The 26,276-nt window shown below is 47.7% G+C and overlaps 1 protein-coding gene across 1 annotated transcript; it reads right to left on the bottom strand.

Moving 5' to 3' along the window:
• Positions 1-1,879: 1,879 nt before the first annotated feature.
• On the bottom strand, positions 1,880-25,542 carry SUMF1 (sulfatase modifying factor 1). The gene is made up of 9 exons (XM_017827107.1): positions 25,532-25,542; positions 23,455-23,628; positions 21,665-21,739; positions 12,102-12,184; positions 10,045-10,167; positions 9,078-9,192; positions 8,087-8,200; positions 5,088-5,147; positions 1,880-3,269 (listed from the first exon to the last, which is right to left on the bottom strand). Exons 2-9 carry the CDS (start codon positions 23,626-23,628, stop codon positions 3,159-3,161), a joined length of 855 nt encoding a protein of 284 aa, XP_017682596.1. The 5' UTR covers positions 25,532-25,542; the 3' UTR covers positions 1,880-3,158.
• Positions 25,543-26,276: the final 734 nt, after the last annotated feature.

Here is a 26,276-nt window from a genome sequence, read left to right as displayed (position 1 = left end):
TCCAAGGAGCAGAACATCCCATCTTTTTTAATCACATCAGCCCCGAGGCTCCTCTATCTCAGATCTCTGCAATAACAGCAAGCAGCACATCCCTGTTACTGCCCAGCTCTATCAGTACCCAGGGAGCAAATCCAGACCCTGCAGGATGAGCCTGACAATTGACTGAAAATAAAAATACAAAAGTGCATCTGCAGGCCATCAGTAGCCTTTTTTTTTTTTTTTTTAAATTTCAGACAGCTTTGATTTGGACCTGAAAAACTGGTGCCACTGAAAGACTGAGCTGCAGCTCCCTGCTCAGTGTGTGCTTTCACCAGGAGGCCAGTCCAGCAGCTCAGAACTGGGAGCTCTGTGTAATCCTTTCAAAGTGCAGGAATGATTAGCAATATTTCTATATTCATTCATCTGAAGATTTACTTTCCAACTGAAATATGATCAGATTAATCCAAGGACAGGGCTTGGAGCAACCTGGTCTAGAGGAAGGTTTCCTGCCCTGGGAAAGGGGGTTGGAACAAGATGAGCTTTAAGTTCCCTTCCCTCCCGAACCATTCTGTGTTTAACCTGATACTGCCAAGGGATAAAGGACAATTTGCTGCTATTCTTTTGCTATTTGCTAAACAAAATCTTACTTGGTGTCTGTTACCTGTGTTTCCTTGATAAACTGCAGTCTTAGCTTCTCCCCACTTCAGTGCCTTCGTGCTGCTCACAGGATTTCCACGTGGATGTGGGTTTATGTTAAGATAATCATTACCCCTAAGAGGAATCACATGATTAAGTGTCACTTCTGTCAGGACAGAAACTTTCCCAAGGATTTCAGCTGCTTGTCTCAAGCAGTTTCCCAGCTGAGTGGCCATTCCCTGACTAAGGGTTCCTGCTGCTCCAGGAGACAAGCCCTCGGATCCCACACCTCGGAATGCACCAGATACCAGAGCACAGCCTGCATTACACGGCCCCTTGTCCTATTTACAGGCTTCTCTGGTTTTCTCCCCCAAAAGGCATTGTGCCAGCCACTTTGAGAGCACGGGGCTGGGAGCAGATGATCCAATCTGCTTCCTCTTTTCCTCCTGGGAAGGGTTTCAAGATGAGTTTTACAGCACCTGCATTCCTGGTGTTGGGGCTGACGGCAAGGTTTGTTACCTTCCTGTTATGAATATGCACTTGGCACGATTCTGAGTAGTTAAGGAAGTGTAAATTAAAAAAGAAACAAACCACCTTCAGCAATATCTAGTCCTTGATCACCAGCCTTCCAGCAGAGAACACAGCTGAGCCCTGTCCCTGCAATCCTACCCCCTCAGCTGATGCAGCTGCTAGGAGTGATCTGATAGCAGTTATCTGGTTAGAACAAACTTCCATAGCACACAACAACAACAGTGTTGTACTGTTCAAAACAACCACGCTAAAGGCCTTGCAAAACCAAAATAATATGTTGTTACTGAGTTCTAAACCATCCTGGCCTTCTCCCATTATGCCTTGCCATGCCTTAGCACTGCAGCTGCCTGGGGAGGGGACCAAAATCCTCCCAAAAAAATTCCCCAACATGAAACTAGAAAAAAATTAAGACCTTATGTTGTATCTGAATTTCTGTTTGCTTTTTCCTTTGGGTTCCTTCAGCTGCACAGTCCCAGTCTGCCCCTCACAGCTCTGTGCTCTTCCACAAGGAGTCCAAGCAGCTCAAAAGCCCCTGAGCTCCCTCTAATCCTCCCTCCTCCTTCCTGCTCTCAGAGTGCAGCAATGATTATCCATATTTCAATATTGTGCCAAGCCATGGTGTGTTCTGGAATAGATTCTTCTGCTTGCTGGACTTACCTGGACACCCACTGGAGGCTGGTGCTGCTTGAAGGGTTCCCCAGAGGCTCTCCTGGGTCTTCCTTTCAACATCAAACAAGCAGAGAAGGAGCAGGGAAGTGATGGATCTGCACTGACCCCAGGTTGTGTTAAACCCAAACCCAATTTACTACAGAAAAGACAATGCTGGCAAGGACCAACATCAGTGCAAAGGTTTTTGTTAATCCACCGTTACATTCAGATCCCAAAATGAGGTGGCTTTCAATTATTCCCATTTCCTTTATTCCTTGCTAAAATTCTTTGCAGAAATTCCTCTCCTTTTCAGTGGTTTGGTTGTTTTTTTGTTTTGTTTTCGGTTGTTTGGGGGTTTGTTTGTTTTGGTTGGGTTTTTGTTTGTTTTTGTCTTTTTGTTTTGTTTTTCTTTCCCCAACAAACAGTTTCAGAATTTACCCTGTGAGGCCTTGGGGCTCACAGTTCCATCTGCCATCTTTTCACTTTCATGACTTCTGTTCAAGTGGAATCATTTGTGAGCTTCAGTTTCTAATGAGGTCAATTTTGCAATTCCCAACTCCCCAAAACAAGATTCCTGTGTCCAAGACATTCAAAGGAAATTGCTGCTTTTCCATCAATAAGAGTCCTTGGCATAAACAAATGCTTTACATTTTATTGAAACATGTACAAGATTTCTAATCATCATTGCCCTGAGGATTATCACCCCCCCAGCTGCAGAAGGCACTTCCTAAAGAGCAGCAAATCTCCCCAGAAAAGCCCATTTCTGATCAAGTTTTCACTGCACAGGAATGTAACAAAGGGCTGTGGGAGCTGCCCCTGGGGAGAGGTGTCATCTCCCAGGCCTCACTCTTGACTCCTTCATTGGCTTTTAAAGCTGCCTAGAATTTCCGAACTGCCTCAAATTTCTTTTAAAGCTGCCTAGAACTTTAAAAAGTCCTTGGTTTTTATTGCATGTAAGTGTAGAAACTCAAACTCTACATAAATAAAACTAATTAAGAAAGATCTTTGCTAAAGGAGCTGGTCTGGGTGACAAGGTGGGGATCGATCACAGGTTGGACTCTGTGGTCTTGGAGGTCTTTTCCAGCCTGTATTAAGTAGCCTTTGAAAACAGTTTTGTTCCAGTTGAACCCAAAACACTCTTGCCAAAACCAACTGCTAAGTTTGGTCAGGATTTGAGTCCAGGCCAGGTCCCCATGAACATGAAGCTTCTCCAAGCAACATTTAGTGTTGGATTTTTTCCGCCCCAGCAGGAACTTTAAGTGGTAGATTTTTCAATTCTGTGCCATCAGCAGGTGACACCGCCATCATCCCTGGTTCCCTGGGTGCAATCCAGCCGTTCCTGAGCCCATGGAACAGCCAGGAGGTCACTGTGGCTCCGGTGGGGTGTCGGAGGCGCAGCGGAAGCCCAGGTTGGACGCGGAGCTGTCGGGGGTGTTCTGGCTGCGAGCGGCACAGCGGTACCTGTAGCAGTAGGACTGCAGGGCAAGAGACAGTGAGCTTCACACCACAGCTGGGGCTTCCTCAGGCAAGGGTTTGTTGGATTAGCAGATTAATTAGTCAGATTAATACAGCAGAGCATTGCAATCACTGTGCGACAGATCCATGAGCTGATAGGGATGGAAATCGCTGCCTTGGAAAGAAGGGAATCCTACAGACCAGCTGAGACAAAACAATAGTTTGAATGGCAAAGCGCCCAATAAAATGTCAACTAATAATATATCCTGTCTGGGAAATTGCTACAACAACCATTCTGCTTCCCCTCAGAGGAGGAGAGGGCAGCTCAGTGCCCCGAGCTGTGCTCCCATGCACTGACACCTGACTGGGAATGGACAGGTACTGGCACCTCCCTAAAAACACTTCCCTGAATGAGATGCAACAAAGAGAAATGGATAACAGGAGGCAAACTCCAGTATTCCTATGGCTGGCACTCTAGGGATATTTATAATCCCCAGGATAATTCAATTATGAGCAGTGTGAGTGGTTGGCTACCTGCAGCAAGGCTGCCCAGCAGCAGCTCCCCACTGTGGCGTGGGAGGGAGGGCAGAACACTGGTAATGGCACTAACTGAGCACTGGGGCAGCACTTTGAACAATCCATCCAAATCCTGACCCATTCTTCTGTTACTTCAGAAGATCTGGCTCAGGTTTTTGCCCCTGTCCTCCCACAGAAGCCTGTGCCAAAAGCCACCACTTGGATCCAGGCTGGTGCAGCTGCTTGGGGTCAGGCCCTGAACCAGACTCAGGAATGGAATGTAAAAAGGTGCAATTTTAGCCTCTGTCAGCTCTGAGAGCGGAGAAGAGCAACAGCACAGAAAGATCAGTCTGAATAGATTGTAGGCACCTAATAAAGAGCCCTTGTACTAATAGTATTCAGTGGGTTTTTGTCTTGAAACACAGCCTAGTTTTATCACCTACAAAAAAGACTAGGGCAGAGCAGAATCTTCACAAACCTTGAAAATGGGTCACGTTATTCATCACTAAAGAGCCTATTCCAGTGTTAATTTAATCAAAACTGCTAATTAACATCTGACATTGATTTCACCTAAGAAGGAAATCAGTGTAGAAAATGGGATCTCACTGTAGAAAATTTAATCTAATTATGAGGGTGATTTGCCAGCTGCAGGCTTTGCAAGGGAAGAAGAGCAGGACAGCTTTAATGAAACAGGAGATCTACAATGAAGGTTTTTAAGCACTGCATGAACAGAGTTTAAAACATGATTCTGTGTCATGAACAGCCTTTGCTCTGGGATGACATCCAGGGTGTTCTGAAGGATTTTCAAGTGTGCCATCAACTCAGCTGGAACATTCATCTCCCAGCCAGCTTCCTGCAAGCACCTGACATCAGAGAATGATCGAATTATAGAATGGTTTGGGTTGGAAGGGACCTTAAAGCCCATCCAGTTCTACCCCCTGCCATGGGCAGGGACACCTTCCACTATCCCAGGTTGCTCCGAGCTCCATGTCCTTTCTGGATCAAGAGTCACTGTAAAACTGAAAGAACAGAGTCACATCCATACTTTCTGCTCTGACAGGGATCACTCAAGCTCTGTAAGGAGAACAGCACTAGAGGCTGCATCAGTTTTAACTTCTGCATCTAAAAACCATACTGGGTAAAACGACTTATTTGAATTGCAGGCTGACCAAAAAGAAGTCCTTGGGAAGATCAGGTGTTGCTCCTCATATATTCCATGAAACCCCTTCCCAAGCATCCAGGCTGCCAGGCAACTCTGTCAGAGGATCACTTCATGCTCAAGTGCTGTCAGAGGAAAGGGCACAGTGAAAACCCCCCGTTACCTTGTGGCACATGTAGGATCCTCCTTTCTTCACTCTGTCCGTGCCCGAGGATGGCCCTTGCTGGGGAGGGAGTGAGGACACTGGTCAGTGCTCAAGGAAGAACAACTGCTCATCACAGGGTAAACAGCTTGAGAACAGGGACATGGATAAGGATATATATTCCAAGCTAACAAATTTCAGCTGAAAGCTTGAAGCCATTCTGCTGTGCAGGACTTGCAGGGGACAGAACTGTGCTCCCTCCACTGCTGCAAATATTGAACGCTGGAGTTGCTGCCCACGAGTGCCTTGTTCTGTAAAACCCCTGACAACAAGGAGGGTCCTAAAGAGGGGATTTCACTGGAAGGAAATCACCCCCAGCTTCCCTCATTGACCACTTTGGACCAGTCTGGTTCCTACCCTGTCTCAGGGGTACAGTTGTCTCTCCTACCCTGTCTCAGAGGTACAGGTCTGCATTACCAGAGGTGAATTTCTAGAAGAATCTACACAAGAGGAGCGTTTGTAACACTGAATAAAAGCCACAGGGACTGACAGAAAACCCTGAAGGTTGATGCTGGTGCTCCAGAAGCTGCTGCCTGCACCCGCTGAGTTTGATAACTTCATATGAAAGCTCACCACACAGACTGCAGCAGCTTCATGTTTACTGCCAAAATTTACATATGTGAAAAATAAATTGGCCTGTTACCACATTTAATACCCTACAAATCCTGAAGGAAACCCACACCCCGAGGCAGCATCCGCTCGGTCCCCAGCCCAGGTGCTCCTCCTCGGGACAGCCTTGCTCCTGTTCCAACCCCTCTGGAAAGTGTCCTCACAGCTCTTGCATGTGGGTGCACAGTCCTCACTCTGAGATAGGCTACTGACAAGCACAGTCATCCCCCAGCCTGCTAAACTCATTTTAAGGGAAGCCAGGAGAAAACTGACCTAAAAAAAAAAGTGACCCCAGAAGCAGACAAAGAAGAACAATGGGGCTGTGGAGCAGGATTTCCCCTCAGCCACTGCAGTGCACAGCCTGAGCAGCAATCTGGGCTATTGGCTCCAAAGACACTGTCACAAACTAAGAGGAACATGTTTATTTGGGGTTAGAAGGTTTGTTGTCCAGCCCCAAGTCTCTCATGTTTCAGCAATTACAAAGGATAACCTGGACTGAAGCAGCCCGTGAACCAAAGGCCATGGTAAGTGCATAAGCTCTTTTTAATAGTTATAAATATCTTCTACCAGGCAAAAATTGAGCATCAAAGGTTATTTGGTAACAAAACCCAAGTTCAGTTGACCCCCTCAGCCTCTGAAGGAGGATTAAAGCACTGAAACACTTCACCACCTACAGAAATCTCATGTAGTGCCCTCCATTAATCTATTCTATTACAAAACATTATCCTCTTGATTAACAACCCTTTAAAATCAGTGAAAGTAAAGAGTTTATCAGAAAACTGGCAAAGTTCTCTGCAGAGCAGAAAACCACTCAACACCATCAGTATTTGCAAGGTTAATATTTGCTCACACACATTATCTCACAGCTGAAAGAAACTGCTTTGGTTGTGCTTTCCCACACAAACTCAGCACAGCACAGCAATTTAGGTCCCATTTGATTAAAACAAGCAAAACTCTTCTATCAAACAATATTGTTTCATGGAGAAGTCACCAGTTGGTACTGAAGGGGAGGGACATGTCCTGTCCTATGTAAAGAGTTGGAGCTGTCTGGACTTGGATTCCAGATTTAAAAATAATATATATATTAGCAAGTTTATTCTGTAGCATAATGTTCTAAGGGCCACATTCTAGTCTGACTGCATAATTAGAGGTGCTTATTTAAGTGAGACACTTTAGTGTTTATAATGTCAATGCAGCAGTGCTTTGGTGCTGGATTAAGGTGAAATTGGACAACAAGTCTTGTGTGAATTTGGCTCTGTTAAGCTTAATCACCTCTGAGTTTGCTCAGGTTTTTAAATTCAGCATAAGCACTGTGCAGACACTTCAGAGAGTATTTAAAAACTAGGTGTTAACAATGATGCTTTCAGGGTTTTTTTCAGATGCAAAGTAATTGTCAAAATCGAGTCTCTGAGGCAGAGCACTTCAAAGTGAATTCCAAAGGGTTTTCTGACTAAATAGGTAAGAAAACTGAATCTCCTGCTGTGAAAAGGTGTCCCAAAATAGCCAGGCTGCAGAATCTTCTGAGACATCCGAACTGATTAGCACCAGATCTATCAGAGCCCATCCCTTCAGTCTCTGCAGAGCACAAGGCAGTGGAACCTAAATATAGGATGTGTTCTCTCCACTGAAAAGACTCAGAGTTCTTCCAGAGGGTCAGAGCTTAGGCAAAGTTCTTTAACATATTTAGTTTAACACCCAAAATCTTCAAAGTTGCTTTCTAGTACTGGAGAGATTCGGGGTTCAGGGGGGATTGGTCACAAGGAACAGATGGAATTCTGCACACACAGTCCCAAAGGAAAAGGAGGCTCTTCAGCCACTAGGACTGATGACCAGCAGCAATTAGAGACTAGTCCTTCCTGGTTTAAACCAAATTTAAACCAAAGCTCAGCCTGAAGGGCCCTCTCTGTGCCTCCCACAAAGGAAATCAAAGACTCCCTACTCAGAGCCTGGGAAGCAGCTTCTCCCCACAAACCTCAGCCATGAAGATAACTCATGGTTTGTTCTCTACCTGGAGAGGGTAGAAGTAGTACAACTGGTAGCAATATAAATGAACTAAACCCCTTCCCTTTTTTAAAGAAGTAATTCCATAAATTTCTGATTTATGGAATGTCATGCCAGTTTGGACATTTCAACAGCTGATCAGATGTGGGCAAACAACAAAGAATTCCCCAAAGAAACAAAAACATTGCACTAGAGCACTGTAAATCCAGGGTTGGTGAGCTGTGGTGACACTTCCCAATTCCCCAGAGCACAGCCCAGCCCAGCCACAGCAGAGGAACAAAGAACAGGTCTGCAAACCAGAGTCCCCCGAGGGAATTCTGCACTTCCCAGGATGCCAATGAAACACTTACAGGGTTGTGGAGTTCCTGTGAGGAGTGCTGGACAGCCCACCAGTCAGATGTCCACTCCCAGGCATTGCCCACCATGTTGTACAGCCCAAATCCATTGGGAGGGAAGGCAGTGACCTGCACAGGACAGGGAGCACAGGGGCAGTTCTGGAACCACTCCACATGGAATAAGGGTTTTAATCCTCACACCTGGCTGCTGAAGGTGCATTTTGAGGGGCTCCTGCCTCAAAAGCAGGCATCAAATCAGTAGTGCAGGACTATAAACACATGTACATATTCCATTTAAATAACACAGAAGGGAATTCCCACCCTCTGTGTCCTCAGCACCGCTGTTCCTCTGGGACACACAGCATCTCCTGGGGGTTCTGCACACTGACCCTCTCAAGGGAAGCACTGTTTGACCCAGCACACAGACCCAGGCATGGCATCAGTGACCTGACCCCCACTTCCAGCTTCCAGACTCCCCTTCCCACCAAGGAAAAGTGGAGTGGCTGCCAACTCATCCTCCTCATCAGCAGACTTCTATGCTGATGAAACTTTTGGACTTATTTAACTGCCATTAAATAATTCATTCACATTCTTGATTGCCTTTAAAATTCCACTCTGTTTGTCACACTGGACAACCTAAACCTCTCCCAAAAAGGGAAGTTGAATTTCTTTCAAACTACTGTGTGATTTTTGAGTTCACAAAACTGTAATGCCAAAAGTTCAGGCAGAAAGTATTTCAGCTTCTGCCTACAAACTGAGTGGAAAGGGGGAAAAGAGGTCAGTTTGAGAGGAACTAGAAGTTAAAATGAAAGTGATCTTTACTTTTCAATTAGCCTGTGAAAGTGTCCCTTGGTGATGCTCGAGCCTGCAGTGAAATACAGAGTAACTTGAAGTCTGAAGTGAAAGAGTGCAGGGATGGAACAGCCACGGTGCTGTGGAACACAGAGCTTCATTTGGGGAAGATTGAGTTCATTTGCATGTGCTGAGCTGTCTGTGAGACACTTACAGGTGCAGTCCCCTTGTACCCATCCTCTGCAGTGTTGTTGGTTGGGAACTCCCCCTGCCAGATGTTGGTGTAGTGCTGACCTTTGGGCTGCAGTTTGTTACCCCATGGGAACAGCCTGGGAAGGACAGAACAGCTGTCAGACACTCTGAACTACAACTCAGTGTTACACAGAATCCCAGACTGGTTTGGGTTGGAAGGGACCTTAAAGCCCATCCAGTTCCACCCCTGCCATGGGGAGGGACACCTTCCACTAGCCCAGGTTGCTCCAACCTGGCCTTGGACACGTCCAGGGATCCAGGGGCAGCCACAGCTTCTCTGGGCAACCTGTGCCAGGGCCTCCCCACCCTCACTGGGAGGAATTCCTTCCCAATATCCCATCTAACCATGCCCTCTGGCAGTGGGAAGCCATTCCCTGTGTCCTGTCCCTCCATCCCTTGTCCCCAGTCCCTCTCCAGCTCTCCTGGAGCCCCTTTAGGCCCTGCAAGGGGCTCTCAGCTCTCCTTGGAGCCTTCTCTTCTCCAGGTGAACCCCCCCAGCTCTCCTAGCCTGGCTCCAGAGCAGAGGGGCTCCAGCCCTGGGAGCACCTCTGAGGCCTCCTCTGGACTCCCTGTGCTGGGACCCAGAGCTGGAGGCAGCACTGCAGGGGGGTCTCACCTGAACAGAGGAGCAGAATCCCCCCTCTCCTGCTGCCCTCGCTGTGGGACCAGCACATGGGGGGTTTTGGACTGTGACTGCACTTTGCTGAGTCCTGCTGAGCTTCTTATCCACAAACCCACAAACTCCTTCTCCCCAGGGCTGCTCTCAGTCCCTCCTCCACCCAAACCTTACTCGGGACTGGGATGTTTCTCACAGCTGTGCACCACTGCACAAGAAGGAGACACTGAGGGTAACAAAACCCCACAGAACTCTTCCTGCTGCAGTAAATCCCAGTTGCAGACCCGGCTCAGGGACACACTGTCACAGGTACCTGTTCTCCAGGCCCCCTCGGCAGCTGTACTCCCACTCCGCCTCCGTCGGTAACCGCTTCCCTGCCCACCTGCAGAAAGCCACAGCATCGTTCCAGGACACGTGGAGAACTGGGTGATCCATCCTGGGAGACAAAAGGAACAGGACAGGCTCCTCAGGAGAGCTGGGCAGTCAGAGCTGCACAGCAGAGCACGGTGTGACACTCACGGTGGGCACACAGGGGTGACAAGGGCACAGCTCAGGGACAGCTGGACGAGGCCCCAGAGGACTTTGACAGGGAAGGGGCTATTTAAGGGGAGGCAGCAAGACAGAGGAAAATGAGGAAGAGAAAATAACGAACTTCTGTTTGTCTCATCAGGCTCTGCAGTTAAAGACATCTGTGGTTTGTGCCTTCTCATGGTCCCACCTCAGGAGCCAGCAGAGAACCATCCACACCCTGTGCCTGTGGAGTGGGGGTGCTCAGAGACCCAAAGGAAGGCACCCAAAGCCTGCAGCCCACTCCTGTTAAACCAGCCTGGCGAGGAGCAGCTGAACCAGGAGCCAAGATTCCCAACAGGAAAATGTGCACTGCAATGCAGTGGTGGTTGCTCTTCACTCCTCTGTCTCTCTCTGCTGGGGGTTCTTTCCTTGCTGGGTTTTGAGGGAGATGTGACATGAGGAAGAGTCCCCACTCTTAGCAGCATTAGCTTTTGCAGCACCCAGTCCAAGAAAGAGGCTGCAGAAATTTATCCCAGAAGTGATTTTCTTTGGGTGCTTCAAGTAGTCCACAGTTTACACAAAAGCTCCCATCTTTCCTGGGGTTTGGTTCCAGGACTGACCTTAAAATCCTGGTCTCTTTTTCCAGAAAAAGACAGGAGAAATGCCTAGGCATTTTTGCAGAAGGACTCTCCCCATCCAAGCCTCCAATAGCCCAAGACACTTCCAGAACTGAGGGTACTGGTCCAGGAGACAGAGGACTTGCTGTTAACTTCTCTTCCCTGCCCCATTTAAGAAGCCAGAGTATCCCTGTTAATCCATGAGGCCACTTCCATGTGCAAGTTCACCAGGGGCTGTGCCAGGCCAGCATTGCACCACACTTGCCCAAGACTAGATTTCCATGGCAGGTTTCCAGCTCCTGTCTGCTGGCTCTGACCTCAATTCCTGGCTCCCCCTAACAATGCCTCCAGCTATTATCTCTATTTTTGCCTCAGATAATTCTTTCCCTGCCCTTGGAGATCAGACACCGGACTCGTTACTGAGCAGTTCAGCCATCAGATGATGGTGCACTAACACAGCCCTGTCCTTAGAGGACTCAGAAACACGCCAGATCTAGGCTAGAGAGTCTGATTTCATTTCAAAACTGCTGTTAGAAACTTTAACTAGTTGATGAAGTTCCAGCTTCATTGACACCTGCCTAGTGAGAGGAGCAGTTGCAATGTCAGAGGTCCCGAATGAAGACAGTAATTTCGTTTTCTAGGCCTAAAATTCATTCCAGTTCAGAATGGAAAGTGATGCCCAGAGACACGGAGCAGCAAGTCCCAGGGTTCATGCAGGCAAAGCGTGGCCCTGACTGTAAGAGCACTAACTGCTAAGGAAAAGTACAGCCTTCCAAAGCATTTAGAGGCTCTGGATAAAGTCACAATTGATTTTCCACAACAATTAGCCCATTAAGTCAGAGTATAGTAAAAAGCACAAAACTCTTCAGTCTTCTGCTGCCACGAAGAGGCTCCAAATCCCACATGGAAGAGGACACCCACATGGACTCCTGGAGTGTGCATGCAGCCAGCAGTTATTCTTCCTCTCCAACACCACATCTGCACTGAAGGTTCTGACCTCTAAGGATCTGCTCTTTCACTGCTGATACACAAATTTTCCCTTGGGTGTGAACTCCTTATAGACCTTCTTGAAATCCTACTACATCACTGCCCAAATGACCCTGGAATATTGCCTAGAAAATGGGAAAAGAGTCCCAGGAGCAGCAGCAAACTGATAACTAAATAAAACCCCTCTCTTGCACCCCCATTCCTGGTGGGAGTTCCAGGTGTCTCTGCAAGCACTGAATGGCTGTTCTGGGCTTACCTGCTGGAGATACTGGAGTCAGGACCCTCAGGATGCTTCCAGTTGGCTCCTTTCACAGGCAACCACCAGGGAGCAGCTGCAACCTGAAAAGGGACAAGAATGGATAGGGAAGGAGACTTAAATTCCCAGCTAAAGGATATTCTGGAGAAGCAGCAGGGGCTCAGAGCTTTCAGTGACAGCTCCTGGCTCTGCCTGCAGCCAAGTGACCTGTGAGTTCCAAATCACACAATGGTTTGTGTTTGGAAGGAACCTTAAAGATCACCTCATTACAACACCTTCCTCCAACACTCACATCATCTCTGAGAGACCAAGATGATCATTTGATGCACTTTAAATCACTGCTGGCCAAGGAATGCCCAAGGTATGGAACAGCACTAAGAAATCACCCAAAAACAAGCAAGAGGGAGACCAAATGCTGACTGTGCTTCCCTGAATCACTGCCCTCTGCCTGCCTCTCCTTCCCTCCTGAATTTGCTCACCTGCAGGTCTGAGACAAGGCACATTTGCTCTCTCTGGAGGTACAGCCCTCAGCACATCACCTGTGGTGGACCAGAGTCCTCTCAAATTCTCAATTCTTGACCCTTGAAAACACGCCCAGAAGCCCTGGGGTGGTTGGGAGAGCTCAGCTGAACACTTGGCTCAGATCTCTCACAACAACAACACAGTGTCAAACCAGCCATGGGGAGAGGGGGTGGCTGCCCCATCCCTGGGAGTGTCCAAGGCCAGGTTGGACGGGGCTTGGAGCAATCTGGGCTAGTGGAAGGTGTCCCTGCCCATGGCAGGGGGTGGGACTGGATGGTTTTAAGGTCCCTCCCAACCCAAACCAGTCTGGACTGTGTGATTCAAATCTCCTGGCTGACTTAGGTCTGACACATTCCACAGAGACCATTAAAAAAAAATGACAACTCTGGCTTGAAGAGCATTTTCATCCCAGTTATTTGCTGCCTGAACTCAGTGCTTTGGCACAGCTGAACCAACCCCCTGACAATGCCCTTTAACCAGGGTCAGAACTCGCAGCTTGGGACACATTTGCTTTCCAGGTCATTAACCCAGTAAAGCTGATTTGAAATTATTTGCTCTCAGCTTCCAGAGGGTGGAGACAGAAGAACCACACAAGGGAAGTGAAGCATGAAGCCTCTTTTCTGTTTTCATCACTCTGTAACAATGCAGGACTTCTCTCTAACCAGAAGTCCCAAATATGGTTCTTCAACAGCAAGGAGTTTTTCCTGGAAGACATTCCTTAAGGATTTCTTCTATTAAGCTTACTTCAAAGCAGAGAAGTGCTTAACTGTTCTGCTTCCCATTCACTTAGAAATACTTATCTTAATAATGGGGCCTTTCACTGAGGCAAAAAAAGAACACTTATGCTGCCCATCAACGGTGGTTTATTCCAGCAGCAGAAGTGCTCACTTCCAAAATACTCCTATGGCAAAGATAAAGTCTATAAAGAACAAAAATCAAAGGAAATAAGCCTGGATTGCTTCAGGAGTTAAACAACCCAGCAGCTTAGTCCTAGAGTTGAGATCCACTGTTCCTCTAACAGTGGCTCTACAACAGCCTCCAGCACCTTCTGCCCTCTCTGCTGCCCCTCAGCCTCCCCTGCTCAGACATGGCCAAGGGAGCACTAAAATATTCATTTCTCCTCATTGTGCTGCTAAACCAACTTTGTCAAGTGTCACTCACACGGGTTGGAATTGTGCCAGGAGTGTTATCCTTGAACTCCTCAAATCCTTCACGGAAAAGTCCAAAAAGGCACTGCAAGCTGAGGAGTCACCCAGGAGACCCAGAGTCAGTCGGGTCACACAGTTTTAACAGCAACTTCCAAGGGGAAGAACCTGCATCCTTCAACAGTGAAGGGCACTTAATGTGTGAGAGAGAAAAATGTCTATGACACACATAAATTGTTAGGAAAACTCTGATCCAAATTAAACATCAAATGCCTCATTTGAATGTTTCAGTGGGAGAACAAACAGAAGTGCCCAAGCAATAGAGGTGCTGCCAATGCACAAACACAGACTATTCTGTTTTTAAAGCATCTGATCAGCCTGTGCTGTAACAGCTCCTCCACAGTTTCCCTCCTCTCCCCTCAGCACACAGGATTGTGCCTGCAGCACATCTGGGTATGGAAAAACTCCCTGTAAATCACTCCTCCTGAAGGAGTGAAGAGGAGACATCAGTGTTAAGTACCACAGAAATAAAGATCTCTCAGCTTGCTGATGACCCAGATGGTCTGTCCATGTGCTCAGCGGGACCCTCCAGGCAAACAACCAAAGTAATGCCAGTTTTTAAAGACCCTTTCTGACTTCCCCAACATGACAAGCACTTAAATTAACAACATCAGGCACAATTCTGGCTGGTTCCCACCATGAGCAGAGCCCCTACCCTTTGCAAAGAGCATGAGAAATATTTGGTCTCTTACTATGAACTACAGCTCTGTTACTGAGCATTCAAACCCCAAAACTGAGACCTTCATTCAGCTGCTCTGCTCCACTCTCCCAGCACTAAACCTGGCTGCTAAACTGACATTACAGCCAACACGTTTAAAACCACTCTGATTTAACCAATTCCTTGCCTATTTTGAGGTCTGACCTTTAAACTACACTCAAGATAGGACAGAAATCCAAAATTAGCATTTTAAAGCTCCTTAAGGAAAGTAAAAGAGCAGCAGAACATTTGCTAAAGATAAAATCTGAAAGATCACGAGTTAGATTTCATCCCGATAGTTTCTAAGCACAACACATTTTTGCAAATTAAACTGCTGGCTTTTGGATAAAAACATCTCTGCAGGAGACTGCAAAGATTTACACTCGAGAAGACTCGAATTTTGGAAAACATTTTTGTGATGCAAAAGCAAAAGCAGATGCTTTCAATCAGAGTGGTTTATTTTAAACCGAGGAAAACGTCGCGTCTCCACATGAGAGCACTGTGTGTGCACAGCTCCTGGGGCTGCTGAACTGAGCTCCAAATGGCTGCCAGGCTCTGCAGAACACCCACATCCTCCAGGAGTTACACAGCCAGGACCAGGACAGGGATAACCTCCAGAAATTAATTGGAAACTTCTACTAGTCAGCCCCTGGCCCCAGCGAACACCCACCGAGCTGCTCCTTCCAGAAGTTGGGTACCTGAAACTACAGTCCTTTCACAAAACTTCTCACAAGTCTTTAAAGCTTTTAATTGCTCTAAATCTAATTAGTAGAGGAGGTAATTAGGCAGAGATATTACAACATCACAGTTAATACAGCAAAGCCCTCCCTTGCCACTAATGAGCTTAGTTACTTCCATAACCCTCCGCGTTCTCCTGCTTCCCTCCAAAACACGTTCTGTGCCCTGGCAGCAGATTCCTCCTGGCAAAACAGCAGCAGAGATCCCGAATTAGAGGGCAATTCCCTTCATTCTGGTTATCTCTTACAGCCTGGCATCTGTCCCTGCAGTCCTGACACAACTGCTCCTACACAGGGAGTGTTTCCAGGAGCAAAGCCCAGTGCAGAGGCACAAAAAGGCTTCGTCTGGTCTGATCCAGGGGAAAACGTGGATTATCCACCTCCCTGCCCCAGGATTAAACTTTCAGAACTCACTGTTCTGCTTATCACAGACTGTGAAAAGAGAGCCCAGGGATAACACTGGGAAGATCTGCAGATAATTCCGACCCACGAGCTCTGCAATTTGCAGAGCTGAAGCCTCTCCTCCCACCAGCAACCTGCATAAAATCCAAAGTTCTAAGTATTCCATTTTCTTTTCCAAGTAGGCTGGGATAGCCTAACTTTAATTGCTCCATTAACTTGTGATTTCAAGATTTTTTAAACTGCTTTACAATTGTCTTGAGGAAAATTCCTTCCTAAATATGTGCAGAAAAGAAACGAAAGGGGGGAACGTGACAAAGGGAGTGTCATCATCAGTATTATCCCCTTACTGGTACTGCAGGGGGGAATATCCTTAAAAAAACACCCAACTCCCACCAATAACCATAAAAACAAGTATTAGTCTTGTACTAACACGGCACTGGCCACGTTTGAGAAAAACAACCCCCACTTGAGCTCTAAATCTCCAATTCCAATCAGATTCACGTATTAGAAAAACTACCAAAAATAAACTCAACCAAGTAGCTCCATCTTGGCTCCAACTCCAGCATTTCTAACATGCAGCAAGTCCCTTGAAATAACAAAGCTGTACATTTTAACCTCAAGTCAGGCCCACGAGATGATGACAAATTCCTGCTGTTGTCCAGGCATGTAGGACCAAACATCATTTATTTTGTGCTTCAGCATTTTAATGCCATTTGGATGTAATGAGGCCTCACACTGGGTCAAGATAAACAGCTGGAAGAAGCAAAAGTTACTGCAGAGTAAGAACTTCAGCAATTTCAGAATCAACTGTCTGAAAAAGAGATTTTGAGTGAAAAGCAGCCCAAGGTTGGAAGAGACTTTAAGACTCATTTATTAAGCAGTGGGTTCTCAAAGAAACACACCCTTCAGTTCAGAAGTTACCACATCTCTTTGACTCAGATGCTGTTAAGCCCTGCACATCTTTAAATTCCAGAAGCATCTTGCTGTCATTGGTAGGATGTGAGAAAAAATTAGTTATTCAGTAAAGAACATAACTTTTGGATGAGGTTTTATTTTATCCATGTAAGGCACATAAATCTCTGTCAGTTTTTCCTCCTCTAAGTCAGATCCTAAACCCTGAGCAGCTGATTAATGAAGTACTGAAGGAAGAAGCTGACAGAAAATAGAACATTTTTACTTGGGCAGGGAGTTTAAGAAATAAAAATATTGTGCAGTGGGTGAGCCACTGTCACTGTCCCCTCAGAAACCACAGCAGGTGGTCATGAGTAGAATCCCAAAGTGGTCTGGGTTGGAAGGGACCTTAAGGATCATCTTGTTCAAGCCCCTGCCACGGGCAGGGACACCTTCCACTAGCCCAGGTTGCTCCAAGCCCCATCCAACCTGACCTTGGACACTTCCAGGGATGGAAGTCCAGCTGCTCTGGACAAGTAATTTTACATCTATTTTCTAAGTAGCATTAATGGGCCTTCCCAACAACCTCAAAACTTCTTCCCTCACCAACATTCAGGGCAGAGATGTCTCTGCACCCTCCACAGATCCCTCTGGTACCTCTTTCCCTGTGGCCCAGGTGACCCACTCCTGTCTGCAGAGCAGGGCTGTGGGATGAACAGCTCAGCCCAGCTCTGGGATTCAGCAGCCCCAGAGAGCAGCAGCTCTGCTGGTCAGCTGGCAGGTTCCCAGCAGGATTTTGGTGGCTGTGGTCCCTACTCGGGGTCAGGGAGGGCACAGCCCCTGCTCTGATCCAGCCTCCCAGGCACCTCTGGACACTTCACACCACGAGGGGCAGCTGGACACGAGCCAGAGCCATGGAATGGTTCCACTGGGTTTTCAAGGAAAGCCCCTGGGGCAGACTCAGGCTCCTGGTCCTCCTCCCCAGGCTGCAGCTCTGCTCCTCCTTCCCCAGCGCCCTGTGAAGGCAGGAACACGCCCTGTCCCATGGAGCAGCTCATCCCTGTCCCATGGAGCAGCTCATCCCTGTCCCATGGAGCAGCTCATCCCTGCAGCACCAGGCTGTGTTAGGCTGGCCCAGCTGAGCCAGCCCTGCAGTGTGAGTGGCCTGGCAGGGCCAGCTCCGAGCTCTGGGAGCAGCAGATCCTTCCCAGCCCCTCCCCAGGCTGTCCCAGCTGCACCAGGATGCAGCTCCAGTTCCTATTTGTACTCCCAGAGACTCTGCAGAGAACAAACCTCTGTAATCATGGACATAAACCCAACAGGACTGGGAATTCCTGTATGGAATCAGTCAGTCCACCCCCCCAAACAGGCCTCAATTAGACAGCAGAGTATTTTTCCAGGAGGTGACTCCCACCTGCACTAGGGCTGGACTGGATGATCTCCAGAGGTCCCTCCCAACCCCAACCAGCCTGGGATTCAGGGAATACCTCATTTTCCCAGCTGCTGCAATTCCCATGCTATTTATTCTATCAATTAAAAGTCCCAGCTCCCCCAAAGCTCTAATTACAGAAGAATCTGTTCTCACTCTTATTTTCTAAGGTTACTGGCCTCCCTCATCCCCTCAGAAACAAAAGCAACAAAGGGTTTTGTTTCATATTGAATTTGGTATTATCTGCCTTAAATCCCAGAATTTTAAAGTAGTTTGAAATTGCATGCAAAGAGAGGCAACAGCTTTACAAACTAAAAAATAAATACATTTTAAGTCATCAGCTACAGAAAAAATTTCAGACTTAATTGGAAAGTAGCACTTTACTTATATGAAGAGATCTTTTCCTTTGCATAGGGAGAGGTCATTGAACCTCAATTCAGACCCTGTAAAGCTTCACAGCTCTGTCCATCCTCCAAGAAAAATAACCAAAAATATGCGATGCTAAAATCCAGCAAGATTCATTAAGTGCAATTTTTGGACTCCCAAGCAGCTCCTTTTGAGGAACTGATATTCCTGGTGAAGGCAGACACGGCTGGAAGTCTGCTTTTCAGCCAGCATCCAAACCTGCCCTCCAGCTGCTCATTCCTTCCAAACCCGAGGGAACAGGAGCTTTCAGACAACGAGGTGAGCAAGGATTTATTTATCCCCAGCCTGAGGCACAAGCCCTGCCCTGCTTTAGAGCTGAGCTTTATTCCCAACAGTGGGAGTAAGAAAACAGAGATTAACAATTCCACAGCTCCATCCTCCCAGCTCCCTGTAGGGAACATCTGAAGCAGGGGGAGCTGCAAGGAATGGCTCCCCCTGCCCACACTGGCACTGCCCTACCTGCAAACAGCACTTCTTTCACCAGTAATTAGAATTTCTCAGCTGAAATGCAGAATGTTCCAGTTTGTTTGCAGAGTGGGACTGTCCTCGGAGTTCCAGGCACTGCTATAAATACTGCACAGCTCAAGGACAGTGCAGAGATTTCCATGTAAACAGGGATGAAATACCATCCCATGGTTCCAGACTGATCAGAACTCCTTAACAGTGTTTGCCTGAGCTGCCAGTGAACAATTCCCTTGCATTCCAGACCCACTGCCCTTGTAGTAAACAATTTTTTCCTAAAATCTAATCTAAACCTCCCCTCCTTCAGTTTAAGGCCATTTCTCCCTCGTCCTGTCCCTCCATCCCTTGTCCCCAGTTCCTCTCCAGCTTTCTTGGAGCCCTTTTAGGCCCTGAAAGGGGCTCTCAGGTCTCCCTGGAGCCTTTTCTTCTCCAGGCTGAATGTGAAGGATTTAAGCTGTGAAGCTCTGAAAACTTGTTAAACCCACACAAAACATTTTGGCTTTGAAGGACCTTCACCCTACAACCCCCTTTTTATTTAAACCAGCCCCTGCCAGCTCCATCAGTAACACCCTCATCTGCTGCAGTGCTGAATTCTCCCTCTCTGCCACGTTTCCAGCACAAAAAAAGGGGCCAAAACTAAGACTTGAGTTCCCAGAAAGCCACAACAATTCCATCATTGGCTGCTACACCCCTTTTTACTGCTTCCCTTCCAGAGGAGGGTTAGGCCAGCCCACATTCCTGTCAGAGACTATCTGGGAGCCCACCTCAGCTCCAGGAAAGGCACACCCACAGCTCCAACAATCCTCCTACGTGCTGAGCTGGGCTGCTCCTGCCCAGCTTTCCCAGCCCCACCTCTCCAATTCAGCCGTCTCGGGGCTCTGTGATAAATTTGTCTGGTTTAAGAACTGCAGGAGACAAAGGGGCCAAACAGAGCAAAACCCCAACAGACACACGTGGCTCATTATTTGTAGGAGCTTTATAAATTATTTAGTTCTGTATCTTCACTTCCACCTTCACCCAACTCTTTCACTGCTTATGAAACACTGCTTCCAAAACCCACATTCCCTTTGCTCTTCCCCTCTATTCACATTTGCAGTTTGCATCCCTGTGCTCCAGCTGGAGAAAATCCTCACCAGAACACTTCTGAGCCCACTGAGGCACAGCAGGAACACAAACCTTCCTCCCTTCAGCCTGGTGGAGGATTTTCAGTGTTGCTGTTACTGCACACCAACATTTAGATCTTATTTCTCCTTTTCATGGTGATAATTGTGATTTAAACAGTTCAGTTCTAACTACTACAGAAAACCTTCCCAAAGCAGCAGCAATAAAGACCCGTTTGGGCTCCTTTCCAGCCCTCTGGCACAACCCTTGTCCTGTGAGCACTGCAGCCAACACTTGGAAATTTGGCTGACACACCCAGGAAAGTGGCTCCCAACACTCTGTGTTTACACAAATAGCCAAGGCTAAGCTTACACAAACATTCCTGAGGTGTGTTTGTTTGTTTTAAGACAAGAGAGCCTAATTTAGGGATTTCTGCAGCACACAGGAAAAAGAATTTCTCCATCAGTGTAGGAGATGATGTGAAGATGGGAGGAGCCAATCTGAATTTATTCTACCTTCAGCATCAGTTACTCCAGGATTGGGAACTCCAGTTTACTCTTCTTATCTCTGCAGTACACAAATGTTAGTCCTGAATTAAAAGATTACAAGTGCAATTTGTTATCTCCCTTTCCTTGCAGGAGGAACCCAAACCCCACATTTCTGCCAAACCCAAACTGTTTCCATCAGAGTTGAGGATAATTCCGATGGGAAGAGACCTCAGGAGGTCGTTTTATCCAAACTTGTGCTCAAAGCACATCAGTTCACCCAGGAGGTGACAAGATAACCTGCTTAATTACCAGGAGCTGTAGAGGTGTTCAGGAGGAGGTAAATGAGGGCTGAGAAAGGCTCAGCAGCACACTCACAACAGAAAGCGAGGAAAGGGAGGGCAGGGAAGATTTACTCTGGGACTTTCTTTTATTTAAAACCAATATTCTCTTCCATTTAACAAGAAAAGTGGGTCAGCTGCAGTGAAAGCAGCACTGCCCCACCAGGACCATGGTGCTGCCCCAGTGGGATGAGGGGAGCTGAAAAAGCAGGGAATGCTCACGGGATCTGCTACAGAGGTGGAGGGAACACCATAAAATACAGCCATGCACAACATAAGGTGTGTTACAGACTCAGGCCTGGCACAGGAGTGGCATTTCTTTGGAATATTTGCCTGTAGTTAACACAGAAAAAGCACTTGTGCAAGAGGGGTCATCAGACCAGAGACACAGATCAGCCTCATTTTCCCAAATCTGTGGGATCTGGGATTTACCCACTTGGTTTGGACTCAGAGGGCACTGGCTCAGTGTGCCAGTCACATGCTCTGGAGCCAGAGGGATTCCTGTTCTTGCCTGCACAGCCACTCCTGAGGCATCACATCACACACAGAGCACCAGCCTGGGACCTGCCCCACTGAGCACAGCCCTAAACCTCTCACCTGGGGGGCACAGAGAGACAAGAAGGGGTTCACACCAACTTCTGCTAATCAAAAGTAGGTATTTTAATTGTTTGTTAAACAAAAAAAAAAGGACAGATTAGACTGTAACTCCTCCCCCTTCAGCCTGTGATTCCAGGCCAAACACCCTCCATAACCCCTTTTCTGACCCTGGCTTTGGGGACACCACACAGTTGAGACATCACTGGGTAATTCCTAACACACCCAGCCCAGGGATGGCTCAGGAAGTTTCCCCTGCTGTGTTACTCACTGCTTGGTGGATGTCAGCCTTCACTGCTTCACTCAGCATTCCCTCAAACACAAAGGAGTCTCCAAATTTCTCTGCCTGTGGAAAGAACAAAGGATTCAGCCACTATGTCAACAAAGGAAGGTTATTCTTAAAACCCCACTCACATTTACAGCTCTGTTTATCAAGAACAAGGACATTCTAATAGTGATTTTAAGTTCTCTTTCAAGGAAGCTCTTTTGGAACAGAAGAGAAGGGATTTTAGGCCTGGATGTTGTTGTTCAGCAGCCACTGGGCAGATGGCAGCTCACAGAGCTTCTGCACATGTATTTCCTTTTGTTAATTAAAAATGCAGTTCCAATTATCCCAACTGCTTTCAAATGCTACAGTCAGTAATATAATGTTCAATTCATATTTCATTTCTCTTATTTTTCCATTGGGAATCCCAATAAAAGACAAGCCTTGTCAGTTATTGCTGCTTCATCAATGTTTTTAAGTGCTGCTACAGCAATAGAAGAGTTAAAAGTAACTCAGTCATTATATCCAGCATCATATAAAGCCAAAAGAATGAAAAACACCAGTAACTTAAATGAATCACAATAACTGATACCAAAAAACTCTGAGTGAATTGATACACCTGACAAGTAAAACACGTTACTAGAATTGAACAGATTTGCCCTTCTCAGTTTCTTCATCTTATTTGAGGTGTTTAAAGAATGAGAATGATCCTCATGAGCTGTTTCTGCACACCCAGAACTCTTCAAGAAGCACAGTTTGAAAGATCACCCAAATTACAAGAAATTTTAGCACATGACCATAATCTTTTCTCTCTTCAGTTCTACCTGCCAGAGCTCAAGGGGTGCTTGGACAACACTCTCAGGGACAGGGTGGGATTGTTGAGGTGTCTGTGCAGGGCCAGGAGTTGGTTTGATGATCTTTGTGGGTCCTTCCAGTTCAGGATATTCTGTGATTCCACATTTAAACACCACCCCCCACGTGCTCATCCCAGTTTGCAAAAAGCAAACCCTGTTCCAAAGAGTTAAGCAACCTTTGTTCATAATAATCGAGCTAAGAAACAGAAATAGAGACAAAAGAAGCCCTTCATCCAACCAGAAGGATCCTGCCTTCCAAATGAGAACCAGTTTATCAAGTGAAGTCACAAAGTGCCTCCTCTGAGACCTGATCATTAGCGAGGCTTTATTTGCCTAAAAGGGCTGTCAGGGTTTGCTCCAGGTTGCTTAGGAACAGTCACTGTCAGGAGGGATCAGAGCTCCAGGCACAGGTGGCTTCTTTCTGGGAAGAACCTTAACGTATTCCTAGTCCCTTGTTCCCAGGAACATGCACAAAACTGTCATTACACTTGCTGCTCTCTCCTCCTCAGGCACGGGGCTCTCTGCTCTCAGCTGCACTGAACCACCCTGCAGGGTCCTTGGCCATCACAGGTTGTTAAATCTCTCCTCCCTGACCCTCTAAAATGAGGAAAATCTAACCCAGTTGTACTGGTACAAACAGAGGTCAAAAAAACCCAATCAAACCAACCCCAAAAAACCTGCAGAGACCTGTTGGCATCAGCCAGGCTGCAGGAAAGGCATGAATTCAGGAGTCAAGACACTTATAAAAGATAACAACATACACCAGGGCAGCAAGGCAAGAAAAGTCCTTGCCTCCACTGCTTACACCAGGAATGTTTGAGTACACAAATCCCAAGCATTATTGTGACATCCTTCAAAGGAAAACCTTGATTTTTTTTTTAATGAGGATTTTCTGAGCACAAAGCAGATGATGGCAGGAGCCTGGAGCCCCCCGTGCCTCACCTCAGTGACGTGGCCAGTGGAGTTCACAAACCTCTCGAACTGCTCGTTGCTGACCTCGTACTGATCCATGTAGAAGCTCTTCAGGTGGACTCTCCTGGCAGGGCCCTCCCCATCCTGCGGGATTGCCGGCTCCTGGGTGCCCATGGTGAACACCCCTCCCGGAATCGCCACCATCTGCAGGGCAAACACCCCCCAAGAGGCTGAAATCAAAGACTGAGAAGCCTCAGCTGGTCTTGCTGCCCCTCCTCCTCCTCCTCTCTGCAAGGTGTTTTTGTCCTGAGCAGAGATTCACTTGCAAACAGCACAACAAAACAGCTCCTGTTTGGGGCAAGGAGCAAGTGGAACTTGAATTGAGAACAACCCCTATTTGCAGCTCTTTGTACACAAAGTCTGGGCAGTGCCAGTGCTCCCACAAGGAGAAACATGTTAACTGGTTTTTATGTTGCAGTTTGCTGTTGTTCCTGCAGTTACACCCCTGCCAGTGCACAAAGGAGCAGTAAATAAGCTCATTTACTGAAATAAGAGCAGTAAATAAGCTCATTACATCCTATCCAGTAACTCTCTCTGTTCTTCAGGGCAGCTGCAGGATTTGACATGACCTTACACACCCAATTTCATTGTTTCTTCTCCACTACAGATCTCTCCTCCTGCTGCACCCTCAGATCTTTCTCCCCTAAGAAGAATCTGAGCCCTTAAAGATTGTCTGTAACTGAATCCATAATGGGGCTTTAGGGTAAATTTGCTTACATTTTTTAGGACTTAGCAAATGACAACGTGGTGCAAAGTTGCACCACTTCCTTCCTTCCAACCTCTCTTCAACCCACTGCAGCCAAAACTCCCTGAAGCAACCTTCAGGTTGAGAGCTCAGGTCTAAACCCTTGTGCAAAAAAATTAACTCTTGCTGGCTCCCAGTTCTAAAACCCAGTGGGAATAATTAATCCCATTTGTGGGTGAGGCAGAGCCCAATTCTCCCCTCACTTCCCTGCCGGGAAAGAGGCTTTCCAGCTGAACATCATCAAGTTATGGTCTGAGCATAACTTAAACCAGCAGCAATTAGCTTTAATTGCCTACTGCTGCAGTTGCCAGCTGCATGAAATCAAATTATTTTTTTCATCCTACACACCCCAGTGAACTGCTCAGGTTTGTTACACGAAACGTGTACCAGTGACATGGACCCCAAGCACAGTCAGGATTATGTAACTCATACTCTTTAAAAACTCTCCAATTTCTGAAGTGCAGCCTACAATAACCAGGTCACAGTTACCACTGTGCCTCCTTGCCTTGGCTGATGCAGCTTCCCAGTGTTACAAAGAGGCAATCACAGAAGCAGCCCTTCACATTCTCACTGTTTCCAAGCCATCCCACACAAGAAAAAGACCCAAATCTGCTGGGATAGAATTTTGTATGCCAAAGGTTACTGGCATCCTTCATAAAAAGAAACAGCAATGTGATTTTTTATAATTTAATTTCTAATAACAGTGAGGTATTTGGTCTCAGTGTCCTTTCACACTAGGCACTGCCTCAGCACCTTCACACACTGCCCTCAGCAAGGGCCACATTCACCTCTGGGTGGGTCTCACAGAAAAGCAGCAAGAGAAGGAACAAGCAATTAAAGAGACTTTCACTTGAGGAGAACCTGAAAGGAACACAGCACTGGAACTGCTGTTCCCGGGGTTACCCGGCCCTGCCAAAACAGAGGGACGAGAGGAACAGCCGGACTGGCCCTGTCACAGCCCAGTTTAGCCCAGGGACGAGCAGCGGGACCCCGGGCAGGGCACAGGCACCGCTGCCCGGAGCCCCCATCCTAAGCGGCACCCCAGGAGTGCGGGAGCCGCCGGAGCTCTCCGGGAGGGAAAAGCGAGCTGGGACCAGCACAAGCACCTGCCCCAAGCTCAGTTTCTCGTGCGAGCCGTGAACCGGCTGTTTCTCCACAGCAGTTCTCTGGCTGCTCCGTTATCCCAAAGCGCCCTGCCCACAGGACCGACCCCTCAGGGCGCCTGGACCCCGCCTGAGACCGCGGGGACCACCCCGCCCGCCCGCCGGGACCCTCCCGACCCCCACCGGCACCCTCGCTCACCGGCCCGTGCCCGCCGCTCCACCCGCTGCCCGCAGCCGCCGCCGCCGAGTAGCGCCGCGCCGCCAACTCCCGCCCGTCCCCGGCGGCCCGGCCGGCGCCGCACCCGCAGCTCCCGGCCTCGGCAGCCCCCGCTGTTCCCGCTGTTCCCGCTATTCCCATTCCCATCCACATTCCCAGCAGCAGGAACACCCCGCGCGCGGCCCCGCTGGGCGTCGCCATGTTGGCGCCGGGATCACGTGTCGCCCGCCGTCACGTGACCGCCCGCGCCTTAAAGGGGCCGCACCGCGCCCTGAGGGGGCGGGAGTGGGGGGGCCCACTGTGGGACATGGAGCATCCCTGAGGAGGAGAGGCTGCTTAGGGCCTGTTTAGTCTAGAGAAAAGTGAAAAGGGATCTCATCCATCCACAGAAACATCTCAAATATCCACACAAATATCTAATCTCAGAGGGGATCTCATCGATCCATACAGAGATCTCGAATATTGATACAAATATCTCATCTGAGGGGGGAGCTTATCAGTCCATACAAATGTCTCATCAGCCCATGTAAGTATCTGAAATATCCACACAAATACCTCACCTGAAAGGAGATCTCACCAATCCATAGAAATATCTGAAATATCCACACAAATACCTCACCTGAAAGGAGATCTCACCAATCCATAGAAATATCTCAAATATCCACACAAATACCTCACCTGAGAGGGGATCTCACCAATCCATAGAAATATCTCAAATATCCACACA

This window comes from Lepidothrix coronata, unplaced genomic scaffold (genome assembly GCF_001604755.1).
Source record: "Lepidothrix coronata isolate B3197 unplaced genomic scaffold, Lepidothrix_coronata-1.0 Scaffold134, whole genome shotgun sequence".
NCBI lineage: Eukaryota > Metazoa > Chordata > Aves > Passeriformes > Pipridae > Lepidothrix > Lepidothrix coronata.
The sequence above is the reverse complement of the archived record's forward strand: the minus strand, read 5'-3'. Positions and strand labels throughout refer to the sequence as shown.